The following is a 19,821-nucleotide window of genomic DNA, read 5'->3' on the forward strand; positions in this document are numbered from 1 at the left end:
GGCAACCTGCTGATTTGCTCACTGGTCAGGTATACATCCGCGCTAAAATATCAAGGTGAAAGTCATCACAGCTTGTGTAGAATAGACCCAGCTCCCAAACCCAACTTTGAGAATAGATTAACGGCAACATTTTTTTAATCACACAATAAGAGTCACGCGTTAAAGCAGCACAGTAACATGGATAACGGCCCACCACTAATTAATATATTTTTACTTAAATATTTGTTGTGTTTTCAGATTTTCCATTCATGTATTTCTCAATTTTAAAAATCCATAGCACTTTTTAAATATATGTAATATATTTGGAAAATATTACCTTTGATTTTACAATATTTACAAAATATATTTAAAAATATGTAATAATTTTTTTATATTTAAATAAAAATATGAAAATTCTGTGCATTTTACATTAACCCTTTAACTACCTCAAAAAGAAAAAAAAAGGTTGAATTGCATTTCTTAACTCCTAATGTCGCTAGTTAACACACTCAATGTTTTTTTTTTCAACACATCTCCCCTAATTTCTAAAATATCAACCTCTACCAAAGGACTGATATGTCGGTTTATGGTGAAAGTACCGGACTTAATCGATGTACTATAAAAAAATCTGAAAATATGAAGTGTAAGAGTCATTTATTTTAAAAAATATTCCAAATTAAAACATTTTTAAATGCCAAATCATATATTTTTTATATTCCTGATTATCATTTAACATGTTTTCTTGTTTTTTTGTTGTTGTTTTTTTTAACAATAAAACCAAAATCAAGTGTATTAGTGCAACAGGATTATGTTTGTGTGATTTTTATTTTGTAACCCAACAATGCTGTGTAAGAGCAATTATTTAAAACAGCCGTTCTTTGAATGAATTTAACAGTCATTATTTAAAACAGTCAAAATATGGTCAACCATTTGGTAAAGCAGGCAGTCAAAGGGTTAATCTGTGTTTTTTTTTTGTAAAAAGAAAGAAAATTGTCCCTTACAGATCGAATGGTCTGGTCGGTCTGCTTGATGACCTCTTGAATCCCCCGCAGGACAGTGACTTTCATGTGCTCTAGCTCCTGGTGTTGAGTGATAGCGTCTGCAATGCAGGTCCGGTATGTGGCCTCCGCTTCCTCAGCCTGACACAAACACAGACACCGTTTCATCCAAATCTCCTCCAGAAGCATTTACACTCAACATTTAATTGACAATAAAATGCTACCGACAGTAAATGAGTCGAGAAGCATCATTTTACCAGTGTTGCCATGACAGCACAAGTATACTGCAATACAAATGTCCTGTCTGTGTGTTATTTTAACAGACTTTGCTTTTGTGGTGAGCATGTGTAATTCATGCATAGATAAGTATAAGTGTTCATAAGCGAAATATCCACAGAGTGTAATATTGAAAACTCTGGCAAAGTTGAGCATGGAAGCTAGTCAACAGTTCACTCTGCTGCTCGTGCTTTAGTCGGTACCTTGAAGTGAATAGGTTTCATAGCGCAGCGCTTTCAGAGTTCAGTGTGAAAGCTGCTTCAGACCATGCACTGACTATACCTATAGGGACAGCGAAACCAGCACGCTGAACACTGCGGTGAGGCATTTTTTCACCTCAACATTTTAGGACATTTTTTCCTTTTTTGTGGTCAAGCTGACCCACAGGATCAATGCGGGGACTTGTTTGTCACTGTGGTCTTTCAGGAATCAGTTTCATGCACTCCATTTCTCCATGACCACCACAGCATCAGCTCAGGATACGACCTGATCCAGGATTAATGATACCTTGGCATAATTTCTCCACAGGTTTTGTAAATAAGTAAATCTCTATGTTTGTCAACAGACTCAAACTGACTATTACTGTAATTCCATTTCTTCTTCACTGATACAGGCATTATTTTTCAATTTTATGTAATGTACTTGCCCTAAACACAGTAAATATACTTAACAGTTCTGGATAAATCAGTTCAGAGCATACCCGGCAAACCTGATTCTCCTGTATTTTACCATTCTTTCCCGCTATCACTCTGTTTAGGTATTTCCCTGTATATATTTTGACCTTTCTTTCTATGAAAAGTGAAAGTAGCACCAAAGACACGATCTCAAATATGATATAATTGCAAGAGCTGATCAAGAGAATTATGCTTTCGCTTTCTTTTGGCTTGAAAGCACATTGAAACGAATATAAAAATGGCTGCTTTCACTTCATTGGGTTACATGTTGACAGATATAATTCAGAAAAGAAAATTATACTTTTACAATTATAATTTCAACTAAAGGTGAACATTTAATCAAGATGATTGAACACTTAAGAAATTAATAACAATACATAGCATGTGTGAAATATGGCATCATTACTTTAAAATGTTTGGTGTTTTGATACATATGATGTTAAACATTTTTATAACATGTTTTAAACAAATCTAAAAGGCCCTTTCTAAATCTAAAACTCGCATTTAAATAATTAAAAGATGGCAATTTCTATTGTTGGTGTGTTGAGATTTATATGAGGTTTATGTAGTATTTTACACAGTCAAATAAAGTAAACTAGAAAAGTCTATTAAATGACATTTTAATGATGTAATTAGTAATCAGAAATTAATGACTTTTTTGAAGTAACTTACCCAGCACTGATCATATGGATGCAAAACTGTCTTGAACATGTGTTGCTGTAGTTTTTACCACTTATCACACTAATGCTAATTCTTATAGTGTGGAAAAATTTTACAGATATAATCGCAAATGGTGACATCATCCATGCCTACTCTGTTTACAAAGAATGATCTAAAACAGAGAAAATATCTTAAAAGCAGGAGTTCAATGCAAAAAAGTTCTTGAGTTAAAAGGCTCAAACGGCACCTAATCACAACTGAGGTCTGCATAAGCTCATCTCTGACCCTGTTGAAACTGGAAGCAGATTAGCTACAGCAATGGAAGAACAAATTTGTGTTGTGTCTTGAGACAAACAAAAAATAAGCAAACAAATCTGTAGGTCATATTCTATAGCTAATAAAGTGTCAGTGCAATCACCAGACTCTGACCTTGTTTCTGGCCTCTTCCTCCAGTCGTTTCTTCTTGTCCAGTGTTTTGGTGGTGGCACTGCCGCCCTCCTCCTCGGCCCTGTTCGCCGCTGTCCTGGCTTTATCATATTCTTCACAGCGGGTCATGTAGACCTGTTTAGCCCTGCGTAGGTTCACGTCACACTCCATCTGCGCTCAAACACACATCACCTCTTACAGATCTGCATCTGTGTTTATAAACGGTGTTCAGTGAGCTCAGATGATGCACAAATGTAAATGTTACCAGTTTTCTTTTGGCCTTCAGCCACTGCTCCTTGATCTCTTTGCGTTTCTTCTCATGCTCTTGTTTGCGGACCATCAGAGGCTAGGGACAAACATAAAAAACTTAAGTGAAAACAATAAAAAAAAAAATAATAATAATAATAAGTAGAACTTTAAAAAATGAAACAGAAAGGGATGCAGACACAGCAATTTTAAGTTGCATATCTTAATTCAAGTGATACAGAATATTCAGCTACAAAAATAATATACATAAAATATTAAAAGAAAATTTAAAATTATATTAAAAATAATTTTATTATTGGTTAATATTGTTTAACAATAAAAAGCACAATTCTGATAAACTATATTATTAACAACAACAACAACAATAATAATAAATATTGTTACTATTAATAATAATAAAAAACAATAATAATAAACAATTGTAATAATAATAATAATAATAAAAATAATAATTATTATTATAAAATTTATTATTTTTAATAATAATAATAATAATAATAATAATAATAATAATAAAATATAAAAATAAAAATAATATAAAACGTTAATAATGATAATAATGATAATATAATAAATATAAAATTAATAAAATAATAATAGTAATAATATGAACACTATTATTAACAATAATATTTAAAAATTGTATTATGAATATAATCATAATAATTATTATTATGTGTGATATTATTATTATTAATAATAATAATAATAATAATAATAATAATAATAAATATACAATTTTAGTAATAATATTAAAATTAACAATACTATTATATTATGGATATAATAATAATAACAATAATAACAATAATAATAATAATAATAATAATGATAATAATAATAATTATTATTATTATAAAATTATATTATGAATAATAATAATAATGATGATGATGATGATGAGTAATAATATTAAAATTAACAATACTATTTTATTATGGATATAATAATAATAATATTAATAATAATAATAATAACAATAACAATAATAATGATAATAATAATAATAATAATAATAATTATTATTATTATAATTATTATTATTATTATAAAATTGTATTATGAATAATAATAATAATGATGATGATGATAATGATGAATTAACATTTAATCAAATTATATCATACAGACTTTATTTTCATGTAGAACATTTAATTTTAATATACATATTTTTTTTATTATTATTATTATAAATTGTATATTTCATATTAATAGGTTAATAAACTAATATATTTTGTATAATAGTTACTACTTATTTTGTATTATTATGTATATTGTTAATTTTCATGTTAATCGTTACTGCAAATACCACTGTATTACATAAGTTAGTAATGTAACAACAACAACTAAAAATGCTATTAATAGTATGATATTAACTAATCATGAACATTAAATTATATTAATCATGAACATCATAGTAACTAATGCTAATTGGTGTAGTTTCTATTGACAGGGCAATCAGTGGTCATTTTGTCTCTGTACCATGATAAAGGTCTGGTTCTGTAGAGTTGCGGCAGCCTGATGCATGCCATTGCTCTGCTCCAGATCCTGCTCCAGTGCCTGAGAGTAGATGGTGAAGAAGGGCATGTGTGGCTGAAAACACCAACAAACACACAGATGAGGACACAACCAAAACACAGACACTCAGTACTACATGACTCAACAATAACTTGCATATTCACTCCCTGATTATGTTTCATAAACTGACAATAAATTCATTCATTAATTTTCCTTAGGCTTAGTCCCTTATTTACCAGGGATCTCCACAGCAGAATGAACCGCCAACTATTCTGGCATACGTTTAGCGAAGCGGATGCTCTTCCAGCCGCAACCCAGTACTGGGAAACACCCATACACTCTCGCATTCACACACAAACATTAGGCCAATTTAGATCATTCCAATTCACATATAGCGCATGTCTTTGGACTGTAGGGGAAAACGAAGCACGGGGAGAACATACAAACTCCACACAGAAATGTCAACTGACCCACCCAGAACATGAACCAGCGACCTTCCTACTTTGATGCAACAGGTTTTTAATAATCCTTTAGCAGTGTAATTTGTCAGACTGCACAAACTTGATACCCACATGCAAGACCCACAACTTATTATTTTTAATAAAAGCAGAAAAAAAGCTGTTTTAGCATTTCCCTGCAGTGGTTTGAAGCTGTAATGCTGAATAAGTAATCAGATTCTGTGCTGCTATTGATTCTTTATTTGTCAGCCAAATGGTGCGAATGACGTAGAATGTGCGATGTGTTTAATGCAAATGCGCAGAACTTGTCTCAAATCGCATCTTCTGCGCAAGTTTAAAAAAATTGTTAATTAAATCTTTTGAACATGGGTTATTGGTTTGCATGTAAAGTCCTGGGGCCTCATGTATCAACGCTGCGTACGCACAAAAACTTTGCGTACGCCAGGTTTCACGCTCAGAATTGCTCACGTTTGGATTTACTAACAATGAACTGAACGTGGGAATGTGCGCAGCTTCACGGCAGCTTTTTGGCTGGCGTACGCACATTTTTTGTGCGTGTCTGTTTTATTTCCATAAGGTTTCCATACCATACAGTTGACCAGGTAAACATTAAAGCACAATTTGCAGCGGTCGCCTGTTTTCCAAATGCAATCTGAGCTATCTACTGCACGCACATTGCTATAAAGACAATAATTGAAGATGAATTTGCATGCGTGAATCAGAAACATTTCAATTTAATAAATGTGCAAATAAAATATGATGCACAAACTTATTGATGATTCCTACTTGTCTTTCTCGTGATAAATAGTGGGCAAAATCTGATATGTAGCGGGGGAAAAATGAAGAAAGAGTTCATCAGACGCTGGATTCGAGCCGAGTTTGTGCTCGAACGTGTCAATTCATGATCACATGCGTCTTACGAGGTGCGCCACAGAGACTGCTAAGGGTATTGCAACATTTTACAGATATAAACCACACTATTTCCTTTTTTAATGCACTCAGTGCGATGTTCAGACCCAACTGTGTTAACCGTATCAGCTAAACTCTCCCACTCTATTTTTTTCTTTTGTTGTTAATTCCGGAGAACAAACTTGCAAATAACACCGCTTTTCTCCGGTCTACCTCCGAAAGCAGCACCTCCATTTCACATTCTGTTCAAAGTTTCTCTTTTTGCTTGCTTTTGCCATTGCTTCGTTGGGTTTTGCCATTAGCATAGTCATTAGCATATTCATACGGGGGAGGAGGCAGGGAGGGGTTTTGCGCTCGTGCATGTTGCGCTCAGTTTCACGTTTATTCGGATGTACAAAAGAATATGCGTGAGATTCGGCGTACGCAGTGTTTCATACATCTGAATTTTTTTCTGCGTACGCACATTTACAGCTTTGTGTGTACGCAATGTTTTAGTAAGATTTCCACGCAAGTCTTCGTACATGAGGCCCCTGGTCATGATAATTTCACGATTTCAGTAATATTTATTTGACGTAGAATGTTGTTGGGATACGTACATGACAAATGGACATCGTGACAATAGATTCAATCGTTTCTTTATGTGTGATGTGCCATAGTTCACGACAACGGATTCCATGCCTGCAATGCCTCATGACATCATTGCAGAAAGTCTATCATGGGTAATTTTTTTCTCGTTCTTCATGATGAGTTCCATCACGTAGGTGACACTGTGCAATATAGGAGCACATAACTTCTCGGTTATATCAGTGGATTCTGCAAACAATGCGCTGGTCAGGTAATCAAAAAAATAGGCTGCATATTTACTTGTGGGTTGGTCATGGGTGGATAAGATTAATCATTGGTTATGAAAACTTTAACTATCTTTTCTAAAATATTAAGGTGTTTCAAGCAATTTTATCAGAAAGACTGACACAAATATGCAGACATCTTCATTCACATCTTCGAGTTACTGAGTTCCCTCATCCTTCCAAGTCTGTTTTTCCAAAGTAATCTGGGAACATTTTCAGTGATGCAAATACATTGCAAAAGCATTTTCTGCTTGTTCAAATTTGTCATTAATAGTGAAAACAGTTGAATATAGGCTTCTCTGAAACTGTCAAAATTTCACCTAAATTTTATTTAAGTTATATAATTATTTTATTTAATAAACCGACACAACCTCAGGAAAATTCATGCTTTTGAAAAAAAAAAACATTGAAATTAAAATAAGAATATTGTTACAGCAACACTTGTGATTGCTTTGGGAAATAGTGTCCGTTGTAGACGTCACAGAATGACTGATCGTGAAGGAACGTGTAGTCTGGCACATTTGTTACCCACGACAAGTCAAGATTTCAAGATGAAAAATAAATAAATAAATAAATAAACAAATAAACAAATAATAATAATAATAATAATAATAATAATAATAATAATAATAATAATAATATATATATATATATATATATATATATATATATATATATATATATATATATATATATATATATATATATATATATATATATATATATATATATCACACATAATCTGACAGCGACTTTCGTAACCGACAATAAAAATTATGTGATCTAATCAGGGCCTAAGTGGTAACAACAGGTCAGCTGATTTTTGTTCGGTTTGAGTTGGCATTCTATTCAGTTGCAGGTAAACATGCTGAAATCTCACCTGTGTGATGGTCTGTTTACACGACTGATAGATCCTCTGTAAACCCTTGGAGAACTCCAGCTCTGAATAGACATACAAAGCAGTAATTATAAAAGGAGCTCTGCTGTAGTCACTTTAAACTGGTTTATATAGAAACGAGATACTTTAATAATAATAATAGTAACGTAACACTTGTAACCCATTTTAAATGAATGAAAGCACATGTGATCTTACCCAGCGCAAGCTTCCTCTCTACGTATCCGATGAGATCCTTCAAGTATTTGGAGATGGTTTTAGCGTACGTCAGAGCGGAGTCCACACCGCCTTCACTGCGCTGCAGGATGATGTCCACCTCTTCAGCGCTCATCGCTGACAGCATACAGAAGAAAAACAAAATAATAAGACACTATTGTTATTCATTTATTTATTTATATAATAGGTGTTTTTATTATTAATATAGTTTTAACATATTATATATAAACTATATTTAATTAAATTTTTTATGTTATGCAAATGATATATTTTGTTATGTTATATTCGACAATATCTATTTATCAATTAATTTATTTTTAAACATTAATTTCAATATATTTTTTTCAATACATTTTTTTATTTTAATAACGATGATGATGATGATTGTAATTAGTGTTATTATTTTACTACTACTACTACTACTACTACTACCACTACAACTATTAATTTATATTATTATTATTATTATTAATAATAATAATAATAATAATAATAATAAAAATAAATAAAATGCTAGATTATTTTTATAATTTGTTCTAATATTTCTAAATATATTAAAGAATATTTGAAATTGATAATAATAATAATAATAATAATAATAATAATAATAATAATGTCTAAAGCTAGAATATTCTTAATTTAATTATTCTAAATATATTAAAAAGTATTTTAAATTGATAATAATGATAATAATATTAATAATATACTAGAAAATTATTATAATTTGTTCTAATTAATCTAAATATATTAAATATTTTAAATTATTAATAATAATAATAATAAAATATTTTAATAATGATAATAATGATATTAATATTTTTAATAATAATAAAAAAATAATAATAACAACAACAACAACAACGTCTAAAGCTAGAATATTCTTATAAATTAATTACGTTAAATATAATAAATCATATTTTAAATTAATAATAATAATAATAATTATAATGCTAGAATATAATCATCATCTGTTCTAATAAATCTAAACATATTAAACAATAATTTACATTAATAATAATAGTAGTATTATTGTTAATAATAATAATAATAATAATAATAATAATAATAAAATAGTAATAAAATATTTAACAACAACAACAACAACAATAATAATATTAATGTCTAAAGCTAGATTATTCTTATAATTTATTTACTATAAATATATTAAATAATATTTTTAATTAATAATAACAATAACAACAACAATAATAATAATAATAATAAAATATTATTATAATTTGTTCTAATTAATCTAAATATATTAAAGAAAATTGTTAATTAATAATAAAAAATATTTTAAACAACAACAACAACAACAACAATAATAATAATTTAAATAATAATAATAATAATAATAACAATGTCAAAAGCTATTCTTATAATTTAATTACTCTAAATAGATTAAAGAATATTTTAAATTATTAATATTCTTATAATTTGCTGTAATCATTTTAAATAAGTTAAAGAATATCTTAAATTAATAATAATAGTAATAATCAAAAAAAAAAAGTACCCAGCTCAGATGAATCACCCCATGTGTGTGAAGACCCATGACCAGAGAGATTCTCCATAGACTGGATAATCAAGAAATAACACATGTAAAACATATGCATCATACACATCTGTTAAGCTGGTTCAGTGTGATCATTACAGTGAAGATCTGCTTCTAAACACAGAAGTGCACTTTCAGGAAGTAAAAACCCTGCAGCCAACATCCGCTCTTCACAGGCAGTGAAACAACACATACACGCATACACTCGCACTCACCCTGCTTTTCTCAGTGGGCACCACTGACAACAGTGTACTACTGTCCACCTCTCCCATCAGCAGCTCCGAAACACTGACAAAATACAAACACACAAATTTGACTTTTTATTTCTCTCACAACTGACCTTTTTTGCAATTACAAGTTACATCTCTTAATTCATCAGATTTTCATGTTTATTTTATGCAATTCTAATTTATCTAAATTACATTTAACTCAGAATTGTAAAAAATCCAACAAATTTGCAGTTATAAAAAGAAATGTGAATTGTGTACAATTCTATAAACTTACAATTTCAAGAAAAAACATCATGAATCAGAGTAAAGAGAGTGCAAAAAATTAAAATCTTTTCTATTTTTACTTTGAACCACAAGTCACAAAAGGCAGAAATGGCTTCTATTATGACATTTCAAAGGTTCCTTATTTGGTTTCATAAGCCTCCTACGATGTTTACATAAATCAAAATTAATGAATACAAATAATTTTATCATAACATACACTCTAGCATCAGCTCTTTTCATAGTGTCAGAAGCTTAGTGCCAAGCCACACCTTTCCAGGAGCATACTCTGTTCTGATTGATCAGATGACTTAGGCCTAACCCCAATTCTACCGCTTAGCCCTTCCCCCCTTGTTTTGAGTGTTCACGTGAAGGGGTAGACGTTTCCCAATTCCCTTTGGTTTGAAGGCATAGGGCTAAAAGGAAGGACTAGATGCCACTTCAAATGGAGATTTTTCAGGACCACACTTAAAACCAAGGGGTAACAAAATTTCCCAGAATACGCCAACTACAATGGCAGCATTGTAAGGAGTAAGGAGATCAACAAGTTAGTATTTTTTGTCATTCTTATGAATTTTTACAGCAAACAAACATACGTTTTAATACATTCATAACAGCGTTTACCGTCATGCTTAAAAAAATAATAATAATAAAACGCTGAATTTCGCCATCTATAATCCCTAATGATAACTCCTGTATAGTAGTCCCACAACATTCTGTCACTCGATGACACTGGAATACCCTGTCAGAAAAGTCTAGTGGCTGGGAATGGGCTTTTACAGTGTCTGCTATGATGTTAATGTTGTCTTTTGTGTTTGAATATGATGAATATGGCCACGGTGTAAATGCACAGTACAGTTACGATCTTATTGCCACATTATATCTAAAGATAGCATGATATGATACCCTTTTAGTGATTTCCTGAAGATAAATACAAAAAAAATTAAGCAACTGGAGTAACAACAGCAGTTGCGATCGTCAATCTTATATGTAGTAAGAGATCGCAATGACGCGTGCAGGTGTTGTAGTGCTGTCCCATTTCTTAGGGCTAAATTTTGAAACCCTTTCCTTTCAGTCTGTTTCAAGTTCCAAGGGAAATGGGTACAAAAATAGAATGGGGCGTTGTTGTTCATTAAAACTAAATTACCATTTACACATCAAAATTTCTCTAGAGCTTCCTCAAAGCTTGGGTGTTATTCCACCCAAAATGAAAAATTTTCTTATTAAATACTCACAGTCATGTCGTTCCAATCCCCTGAGACCTTCGTTCATCTTCAAAACAAACATTAAGACATTTTAGAAGAAATCAGGGAGCTCTTTGACCCTCCATAGACAGCAATGGTCTAAGCTCATTTTGTGCACCACAACTTTCTTTGTTACATATCAGGTCAGGAGGTTTGTTTACTACGGGCTATACAATGCTTGCATGCTACGCTGCTGACAAATGTTGTATTGCTCATAGTAAATGCACATCCTGACCTGCCGAGTAAGAAAGTGTCAGGGTTCAGTAAATTCTTGTTTTGATGGCAGAGTCCGGACACTAGCTCTGTCTTGTCCTGTCGTTCTCGGCTCGAGTTTTCTCAGGTCAAGCACTTGTTTTCTGTCATTGTGTGTGTTTCTGCATGGGCGCCATCGTGTGCGCGCACAGATGGTGCGGGCTCCCCCTTGATGCGTGCTTGGGATGCAAGCTCGTGTACTAACGTTTTGTTCTGTCAGCATCGCGCGGTTTCATTCTCAGCGTCACAGTCTGGTTGGTTTTGGTTGGCGCTGAGACAAAACATTCGCATTGTATATGTGTGAGCGCACAGTAAGGTGTTTTAATTTATCGTGTGCTCGTGTCTTGCATCTGTTTATGTTTGTGTTGTCCACGCATGTGGCTCTGTGTTTCTATTGTAGCCGCATACTGCAGTGTTGTGCTTTATTGTGAACACGCGGTTAATGAGTTCTCTCATTGGCTGCATGTTCTTGTCCTGTTTTATATGAGCACATGGGTTGTGGTGTTTGTGTGTCATGTGCTCTACTGTCTATCGTCTAATCCAGGGGTGTCAAACTCAATTCCTGGAGGGCCGAAGCCCTGCACAGTTTAGTTCCAACCCTGCTCCAACACACTTACCTGTAGGTTTCAAACAAGCCTGAAGGACTCAATTAGTTTGATCAGGTGTGTTTAATTAGGGTTGGAACTAAACTGTGCAGAGCTGCAGCCCTTTTGGAACTGAGTTTGACACCTGTGGTCTAATCCCACCCTCCTTGTTAACGCATTATTAGTTTATTATGTTCACCTGTTTGTGTGTTAATTATTTCTGCTTATATTCTCCTCATGTCTGCTGTCCTGTGCCAGTTCCTCGTCTTTTGTAGCCTTGTCCTGTCTTTCCAGCCCTGATCCCTACCAGCCTACCCAGTGAAGTTTGTTAGTGTGTTTTGTTAATGTTTTCCCTCTGGGTAGTTTATTCAGCCTTTTATTTCATTTTATCATATATAAATACATATTTTTTTCTGCAATTGAGTCCTCGCTCCTTTTCACCACCACCGAACATGACAGAAAGGACAGATGAATAAACTATTTTTAATTTTTTTAGCACACAAAACTGTTCTTGGAGCATCTTATGACTACAGTTGAAACACTGGAATGTTTTGACAATGCTATCGTTTCCTTTTTTGGACTTTGCTGGCTATAGAGGATGAGGGAGCTCTTAGATTTCATCTAAAATATCTTAATTTCTGTTTCAAATGTGAAAAGGGTCTCAGGGGATTGAAACCACATGAGGGAGAGGAACTTATAATAGACTTAAAATGTCCTTTTTGGCTGAAATAACACTTTAAAAACACTGCTGATACGAACAGTAATGATGTTGGTTTTATCACAATTCAAACTTTTGGACACGTCGAGAAATAAACAAATACACCAAATTCTTCCAGGCCTCAATTATATGTACATTGTTGCCAGAATTGTTAATGAGCAGTCAATGAGGATCATAAGCCGGCAGTATGCAAATGTTTTACAAATACGTTTGTTTTAATAGTAAAGCTGGAATTACTGAAGATTCATTTCAGGAAGTTCAGAATCACTTCTAGCATAAAAGCACAGTATGTAATTTCCACCACTAGACTGAGTGTATCCACAATAAACAAAGCCCCAGTTTGATGACGCCATGACAGAGTGTGGAATCATGGGAGTTGTGGTCTTCGTTACATCCTATGGGTCTCCTACAGAAATCATGGATGAACTAAAATATTACTTATTATCATGTTAGTATGAAGCAGAGTAAACAAAGTCGAAGCCAAACAAGAGCGATAAAGCAATTCTTTATGAAAGAGGAGCATGACCCGGCATAAAAACAGCAGAGCTTTTATTATGCCACAGTCTACCACTTCTGGTTCTTCAGTTCATGATCATTTGGGTAAGATGTAGCTTTGTTTTATCATACTAAATACATTTTAGTACAAAGTACATAAGTGTATTTTATATGATATTGTCCTAGTGGTTTTAATAAATAAAATCTTTAAAACTGTGCTTTTAAGAAGACTTTTGAACTTTGCAGACATTTTACATTCACAACACATTACACAAAACACCCCCACAAAAGGGGCACTTTAAAAGAGTGTAAAATGCCTATGATCACTAGGGCAGATGATCAGATGAGTTTGGTTCACAACTTCCTCTTTTAAGTGTGTCCTTGCGTCAAAAATACGTCACATTGCACTGGGGCATGATTTAATGTTCTGTTCACAGGAAATCAATGCAAGATATTCTCATGAACACTTGGGCAACACTGAATATGTCATGAATCATTGGATATGAAATAATTGATGTGACAGAAACAGCAGATGTACTACAAGAGGTGATAATGATCAGCTGTAATTAAAAAAAAAAAAAAAAAACAGATCCTTGAGGGTTCAGGGCTGTTTGTAAGAGAGTAGAAGCCACAGATCAACTTCCTGTTGTTTCTGTTGAGCAACGATTAAATGTTCAACACAGAAAGAGAAAAAGGAGATTTCAGAACGTACACATGGCATATTTTCATAAATAAAAATAAATAATGAAAAACAAATAAAATTTATATAAATAAAGTTAACATGCCATATCCCCTTAAAAAATTCAATTAAATAAATAAATGTTTTCTCACATTGTTCATTTTGATTTTGGGTAAATAAATAAATAAATAAATAAATAAATAAATAAATAAATAAATAAATAAATCAAACGTTAACATGCCATTTTCATTTTGATTTTCGGTAAATAAATCAATAAAATTAACATGCCATTTCCCCCTAAATAAAAATAAATGAAATAAATTATGAAATCATTTTCACACATTGTTCATTTTTATATTGGGTAAAAAGAAAGAAAGAAAGAAAGAAAGAAAGAAAGAAAGAAAATAAACTAAAACTTAACATGCCATTTTGATTTTGGGTAAATAAATAAATAATGAAAATAAATAAATAAAAGTTAACATGCCAATTTTATTGTGATTTTGAGTAAATAAACAAATAAATTAATTAATTAATTAATAAGGTTAACATGTTATTTCCCCCTAAATGAAAATAAATTAAATAAATTATGATTTATTTTCACACATCATTAATTTTGATTTCTGGTTAAAAAAAATAAATAAATAAAGTTACATGCTTTTTAAATTTTGGATAAACAAATAAATAAAGAAAATAAATAAATAAATAAATGAATGTTGACATGCCATTTCCCCTTTAATAAAAATAAAATAAACTGAATTATAATGTATTTTCACACATTGTTCATTTTGGGTAAATAAATAAATATCAACTGCAATATTTTCAATTTAATTAATTTAAAATGATGGATAAACCAACCAACCAACCAACCAAATGACCATGGTATTATTTCCCAGACAGATTTCCATTAATGATGGAGAGTCAGTGAATTGTCAATTATTAAAACTACATACATTATGTTTTGTTTCTTCAAGGGGTAAAAGCACAATTCCTATTAAAAGATTTATACAAACAGAAAGAAAAAAAAGAACTACAATGGAATACTTCCTATTAAATAAATCAAATATTTACATTTTATAATTATAAATTAACACATATTTTTTATTAATAAATATGATTATAATCAATAAATAAACAAACAAACAGGTAAATAAAATAAAAACTGAGCCAATTCCAAATTAATTAATAAAAAAAGGTAATTCAATTTAGACCATTTCCTACTGCATGATTTATTATAAATCAATGATTTTTTTTTTTGCATAATTCTTTAATTTATTTTCAATTCAACCAAATGGAAATTGCATATTACTTTTTGTAATTTGTTCATTTAAATTGATAAATAATAGATAAATAGATTTTACATAAACAGATATACGAATAAGCTCATCATCTCATCCAGGTAATGCGTTCGCACAGCAAATTAATGTGAAAATGCATACTGATAAATATTTCCTTTTTGTGTTTTGGTCACAGGGTTGACAAGTGTCATCATTTCACAACGAGTTCTCAATACTCACTTGCTGCTGAAAGCCACAGCGATTGTCTCAATGGCCTTCTCAAAATCCTTCTTTTCTGGTTCAATGCACGATTCATAGTGATAACCTGAGGTCAAAACATTAAAATTATATTGATGAAGAAAGGACATTGCAGGCAAAAACACTTTATGCACCTGTCAGTTTTCAGTCTAATAAAAAGAAAAAATCCAAAGTACACTTATCTGCGTTTCGTTTATCACACTTGATCAATTTGTGACTGTAGGTTTCATAGACTACATATTTTTGAAGGCTGTTTTTTTAAAAATTATTCTTTTTTCTTCTGCAATGAGCCATAAAATCTACACTTCAGCAGCTTTACATACTCAAAACTAACTTTTATTTTTATGCTCATAAAAATATTAAATGCTTATTCATAATTTACCTGATTATAGATTATATGTATTTTTCCTATTCTAATTCAAATTTTTGTTTCTGGTGATGAATATTTTTGAAAAACGGATATAGAAAAAAAAAAACTCTGTAAAAACCTTTGACTATTACAAATAAAAATAAGTAAATTAAATTAATTAAAAAAAGAATAAAACCAGAATTCATGTTCAGATTTTGTGCATTTTACTTTTTCATATATAAAATAAAAGCAAAAAATGTAATTAAATTAAAAAAACTAGGCAGAAATCATCCCATATTTAGATTTGTGTGTTAGATATGTAAGCAAATTAGCATGTTTAATCAATGCTTCTACTTGTAAAACGCAAAATGTTATCTTAATGTAATCAATGTAAAAAAAAAAAAAGTTAAAAAATAAAAAAACAAAGGTAATTTTTGATCCTAAATGTGTTGTCAATCATTTGCCAGTGTTAATCAGGAAATGATTCAGGTGTAGTCATATAAGTATCTAGGAGTGCACATTTACACATAGACAGACATGGGCCACCCATGTAAAGGCTTTTTTTCTGCATAAATTGTGGTTTTATGGTGTTGATAAGAACATTTTGTATTTTTGTGTAAGTCCGTATTCATGAGTGTTTTCAGATATGGTTTATCCATATGGTATGGAAGTCTTTCTGTATATTTAAACTCCAAACTTTTCAGTATTGTCAGAATTGCTATGAAACTTATAGGACTAAAAACCTTTACCAACACTCAGGCTCACTTTGAATGAAGCGAAAAAAAGTCTGCTCAATACATCTCATGGACTCTTCCCATGCTATGATCTCTTGCAGAAGATACAGAATCCCTCGATGTAAGCAGAACAGGCTCAAAAACTATTTTATTCCAGTGTCAATAAGACTGTAGAAAACTAATAAGTGATACGTATGTCTATGTATGTGTTTTTGTTTTTTAAATCAGGCAAAAAATGCTCACGAGTGCACAAAAATTTTTCCCCCTTAGGGGACAATAAAGTATAGAAACTACAAACAAACTATTAGTTGTTTTCACTCCCAATTCACTTGCAGGGTCTTGTCTTAAAGGGATAGTTCACCTAAAAATTAAAACTCTCCATTTATTCAGACTTAAGTGGTTAAAAAAAATATTTTACGACTTAAAATAAAGTCTCTAGATAAAAGTAGTTTGAAAACATTAAAAATAGGCTATTCTAATAGTATGTTTACATTTTCGGAAAAAAGCTAACATTGTGACAACCATTGTAGAAACAAAAAAAAAAAAAACAAAGATAATGGCTGCTTTTTTACCAACATTCTTCAATATATCTTCCTCTGTGTTGATGACAATGTAAATAACAATTTCTATTTTTTTTTGGAGTAAACTTGGCCTTTAAAGGTCCCATAATGTGCTTTGAAATATGCATTTTTGTTCGATGTTTGATGTAATCTCAACCGAAACACGAAGAGAGGGTGTGACAGTGAAGCTCCTCCCCTTTTAAACTAACAGCCAATAGCTTTTGAGCAATTGCCCTGCCAGTGGCTGCATTTTATTTCAGAGACTGCATCCTTACATTACCTGGAAAAACAAAGGACGGATTTTGAGGCTGTGTTTGAAGGAGATTTCGAATTTTTTTTAAATGAGACAGCCTTCGTCGCACCGCGATGATGTAGCACACTTCAAATGCATCCTTCGAAGGATGCAGCCTCTGTAATGAGACACAGCTAGTGGGTGTTTGAGCTCAAGTGCATCAAATGAAAAGCAAACAAGAAGCATCTTGAAGGGGGCGGGGCATGCCAGATACTAGAGAGCATTTGATTGGTTGTGATGTTATGAGAAATTGTAATACAGGTTGACGTGAATAAAACCGTTGATCCATTTAGATGGAAGTGACAAATTACAAGCTTTACATGTTTATATCAGTTTTATATCTTATAAACACAAATTTGGTCACTGTTCCGGAGCACACTAGCTTAAAGATAGCTTAAAAACAAACAATACTAATAATAACAACAACATATTATTAATATAAATTTATTTTAATTTCATGGGACCTTGAAGCATTTAAAATATCTGCAGAGATGCATAATTCTAAACACAGAGTTTGAGAATGTGTTTAATTTCGAGACCCAGAAGTGCCTTGCTCTGACCTTTGACCTGTGAGATGAGTTTTCCAGCAGCGGTGAGCGTCTCCACGGTGTTGAGCAGTGGGTACATGCTGATGACCTGCCGCAGGACCCGCAGCACTTCACCCAGACACTCGTGAGCCAGCGGACGTCGGTTCTCCTGCTTATCTGACACACAAAATACAGAAAAACCAGAGTAAGGGCTGCTCTACAGACGACACTCACTTGTCACTTTAGCGTTTTCTGTCAGCTAAATGACCAACGCCTTCACTTTTCACACTTTGATAACAGAGCAACACTGTAAAAACGTCTGGGTCATGTTTCACCACAAACAAAGGGCAGAATGGACAAGCTGGAAAAAATGTTTGATAAAATAACTGAGTCATTCATTTTTCTTCAGCTTAGGCCCTTTATTCAGTTGAGGTCGCCACAGCGAAATGACCTGCCAACTTATCCAGCATATATACAACTTATGCTCCAACAACTGCAACCCAGTTCTGAGAAACACCCATACTGTTTCACATTCACACACTCTATGGCCAATATAGTTTATTCAATTGACCTATAGTGCATGTCTTTGGACTTTAGAGGAAACCGGAGAACCCGGAGGAAACCCACACGGACACGGGGAGAACATGCAAACTTCACACAGAAATGCGAAAATTCAAGCACAAGACGTGTTTGCCATGACGTGTTTCTTTTTTTAGACCAGCACAACCTTAATTTTCCCATTTTCTGCCATGTTGTTTAAGTAGCAAATCTATTGGTGCCACTTTGTGGACTCATGGGTGTTTCAGTCTAGAAAGGAGGTGTGTTAAGGCACATTCTTAGAGTGTTGCTATTTTGAGGAACTAAAATAGACTGTTCAATAGACCAGCAAAAAGAAGGCCTAAACTCCAGCGCAGAGTTGTGCGCAACGCTTATACATTGCTTAATATACACAGGATCTTTGCGCTGCAGATGGTCTGTTTAAACCAAGGCTACCCAAACTCGGTCCTAGAGGGTCGGTGTTCTTCATATTTTCTGCATATATATTTACAATAATTAAACACACCTGAATTAGCTAATCAAGCTGTTTTTAGGTATACTAGAAAGCTACAAGCAGGTGTGTTTAAGAAAGTTGGAGCTAAACTATGCAGGACACCGGCCCTCTAGGACCGAGTTAGGACACCCCTGGTTTAAATGCTTTCTCGCTAGCGAAGGGTTCAGTTTTTCCATTACAAAGTCCGCCATGTAAATAGCAAATGCGCCGGGGTGTGACGCAACTGACTCTTAAAGGGAATGTGAGATGAGACTCTGATTGGTTTATTCTCAAACACATTAAGAGAATAAGCACAACTCTGTTAGATCATGCGCCACGCAGAGCATATTTTTCCATCCTTAAAGTAGTAAAAGTGGATTTGGACATGCCCTTTAATGCTTCTGTGCCATGCACTTTAGACTTTAAAACAGTGTATTGCCTTTTTCTTGCTGAAAGCTTCCTCAATTTTCTTCCAAATGACTAAAATGAAAAAAATACATACATGAAGAGTAAAAAAGTGAATATTACCATTTTACACAGACTGTAATGTATGATTTAACATCTGAGAAAAATAAACAAATTTATGTTAAAAAATGTTTACAACGGTTTAATTTTAAACAAAATTAGAAATGAAGTGTAAACTAAAAAAATGGTTAAA

The 19,821-nt window shown here is 32.3% G+C and overlaps 1 protein-coding gene and 1 long non-coding RNA gene across 9 annotated transcripts in view; one reads left to right on the top strand and one right to left on the bottom strand.

The window, feature by feature from the left end:
* Positions 1–19,821, bottom strand: part of arhgap45b (Rho GTPase activating protein 45b) — a 41,088-nt gene that overhangs the window by 11,605 nt on the left and 9,662 nt on the right. For all 8 annotated transcript variants that reach the window (XM_087304187.1, XM_087304186.1, XM_087304185.1 and 5 more), the window contains exons 3-12: positions 18,167–18,310; positions 15,654–15,738; positions 9,892–9,964; positions 9,638–9,698; positions 8,107–8,241; positions 7,894–7,955; positions 4,763–4,873; positions 3,279–3,359; positions 3,017–3,184; positions 981–1,118 (exon numbers count right to left, since the gene is read on the bottom strand). In XM_087304187.1, coding sequence (XP_087160313.1) covers positions 981–1,118; positions 3,017–3,184; positions 3,279–3,359; positions 4,763–4,873; positions 7,894–7,955; positions 8,107–8,241; positions 9,638–9,698; positions 9,892–9,964; positions 15,654–15,738; positions 18,167–18,310 — 1,058 coding nt within the window. The remainder of the gene's footprint in view (positions 1–980; positions 1,119–3,016; positions 3,185–3,278; positions 3,360–4,762; positions 4,874–7,893; positions 7,956–8,106; positions 8,242–9,637; positions 9,699–9,891; positions 9,965–15,653; positions 15,739–18,166; positions 18,311–19,821) is intronic.
* On the top strand, positions 9,985–13,327 carry LOC147831546 (uncharacterized). The gene is made up of 2 exons (XR_015521876.1): positions 9,985–12,209; positions 12,611–13,327. It is a non-coding gene; the product is annotated as an uncharacterized LOC147831546 (long non-coding RNA).

Source organism: Danio rerio, chromosome 22 (genome assembly GCF_052040795.2).
Source record: "Danio rerio strain M-AB ecotype USA chromosome 22, GRCz13ab, whole genome shotgun sequence".
NCBI lineage: Eukaryota > Metazoa > Chordata > Actinopteri > Cypriniformes > Danionidae > Danio > Danio rerio.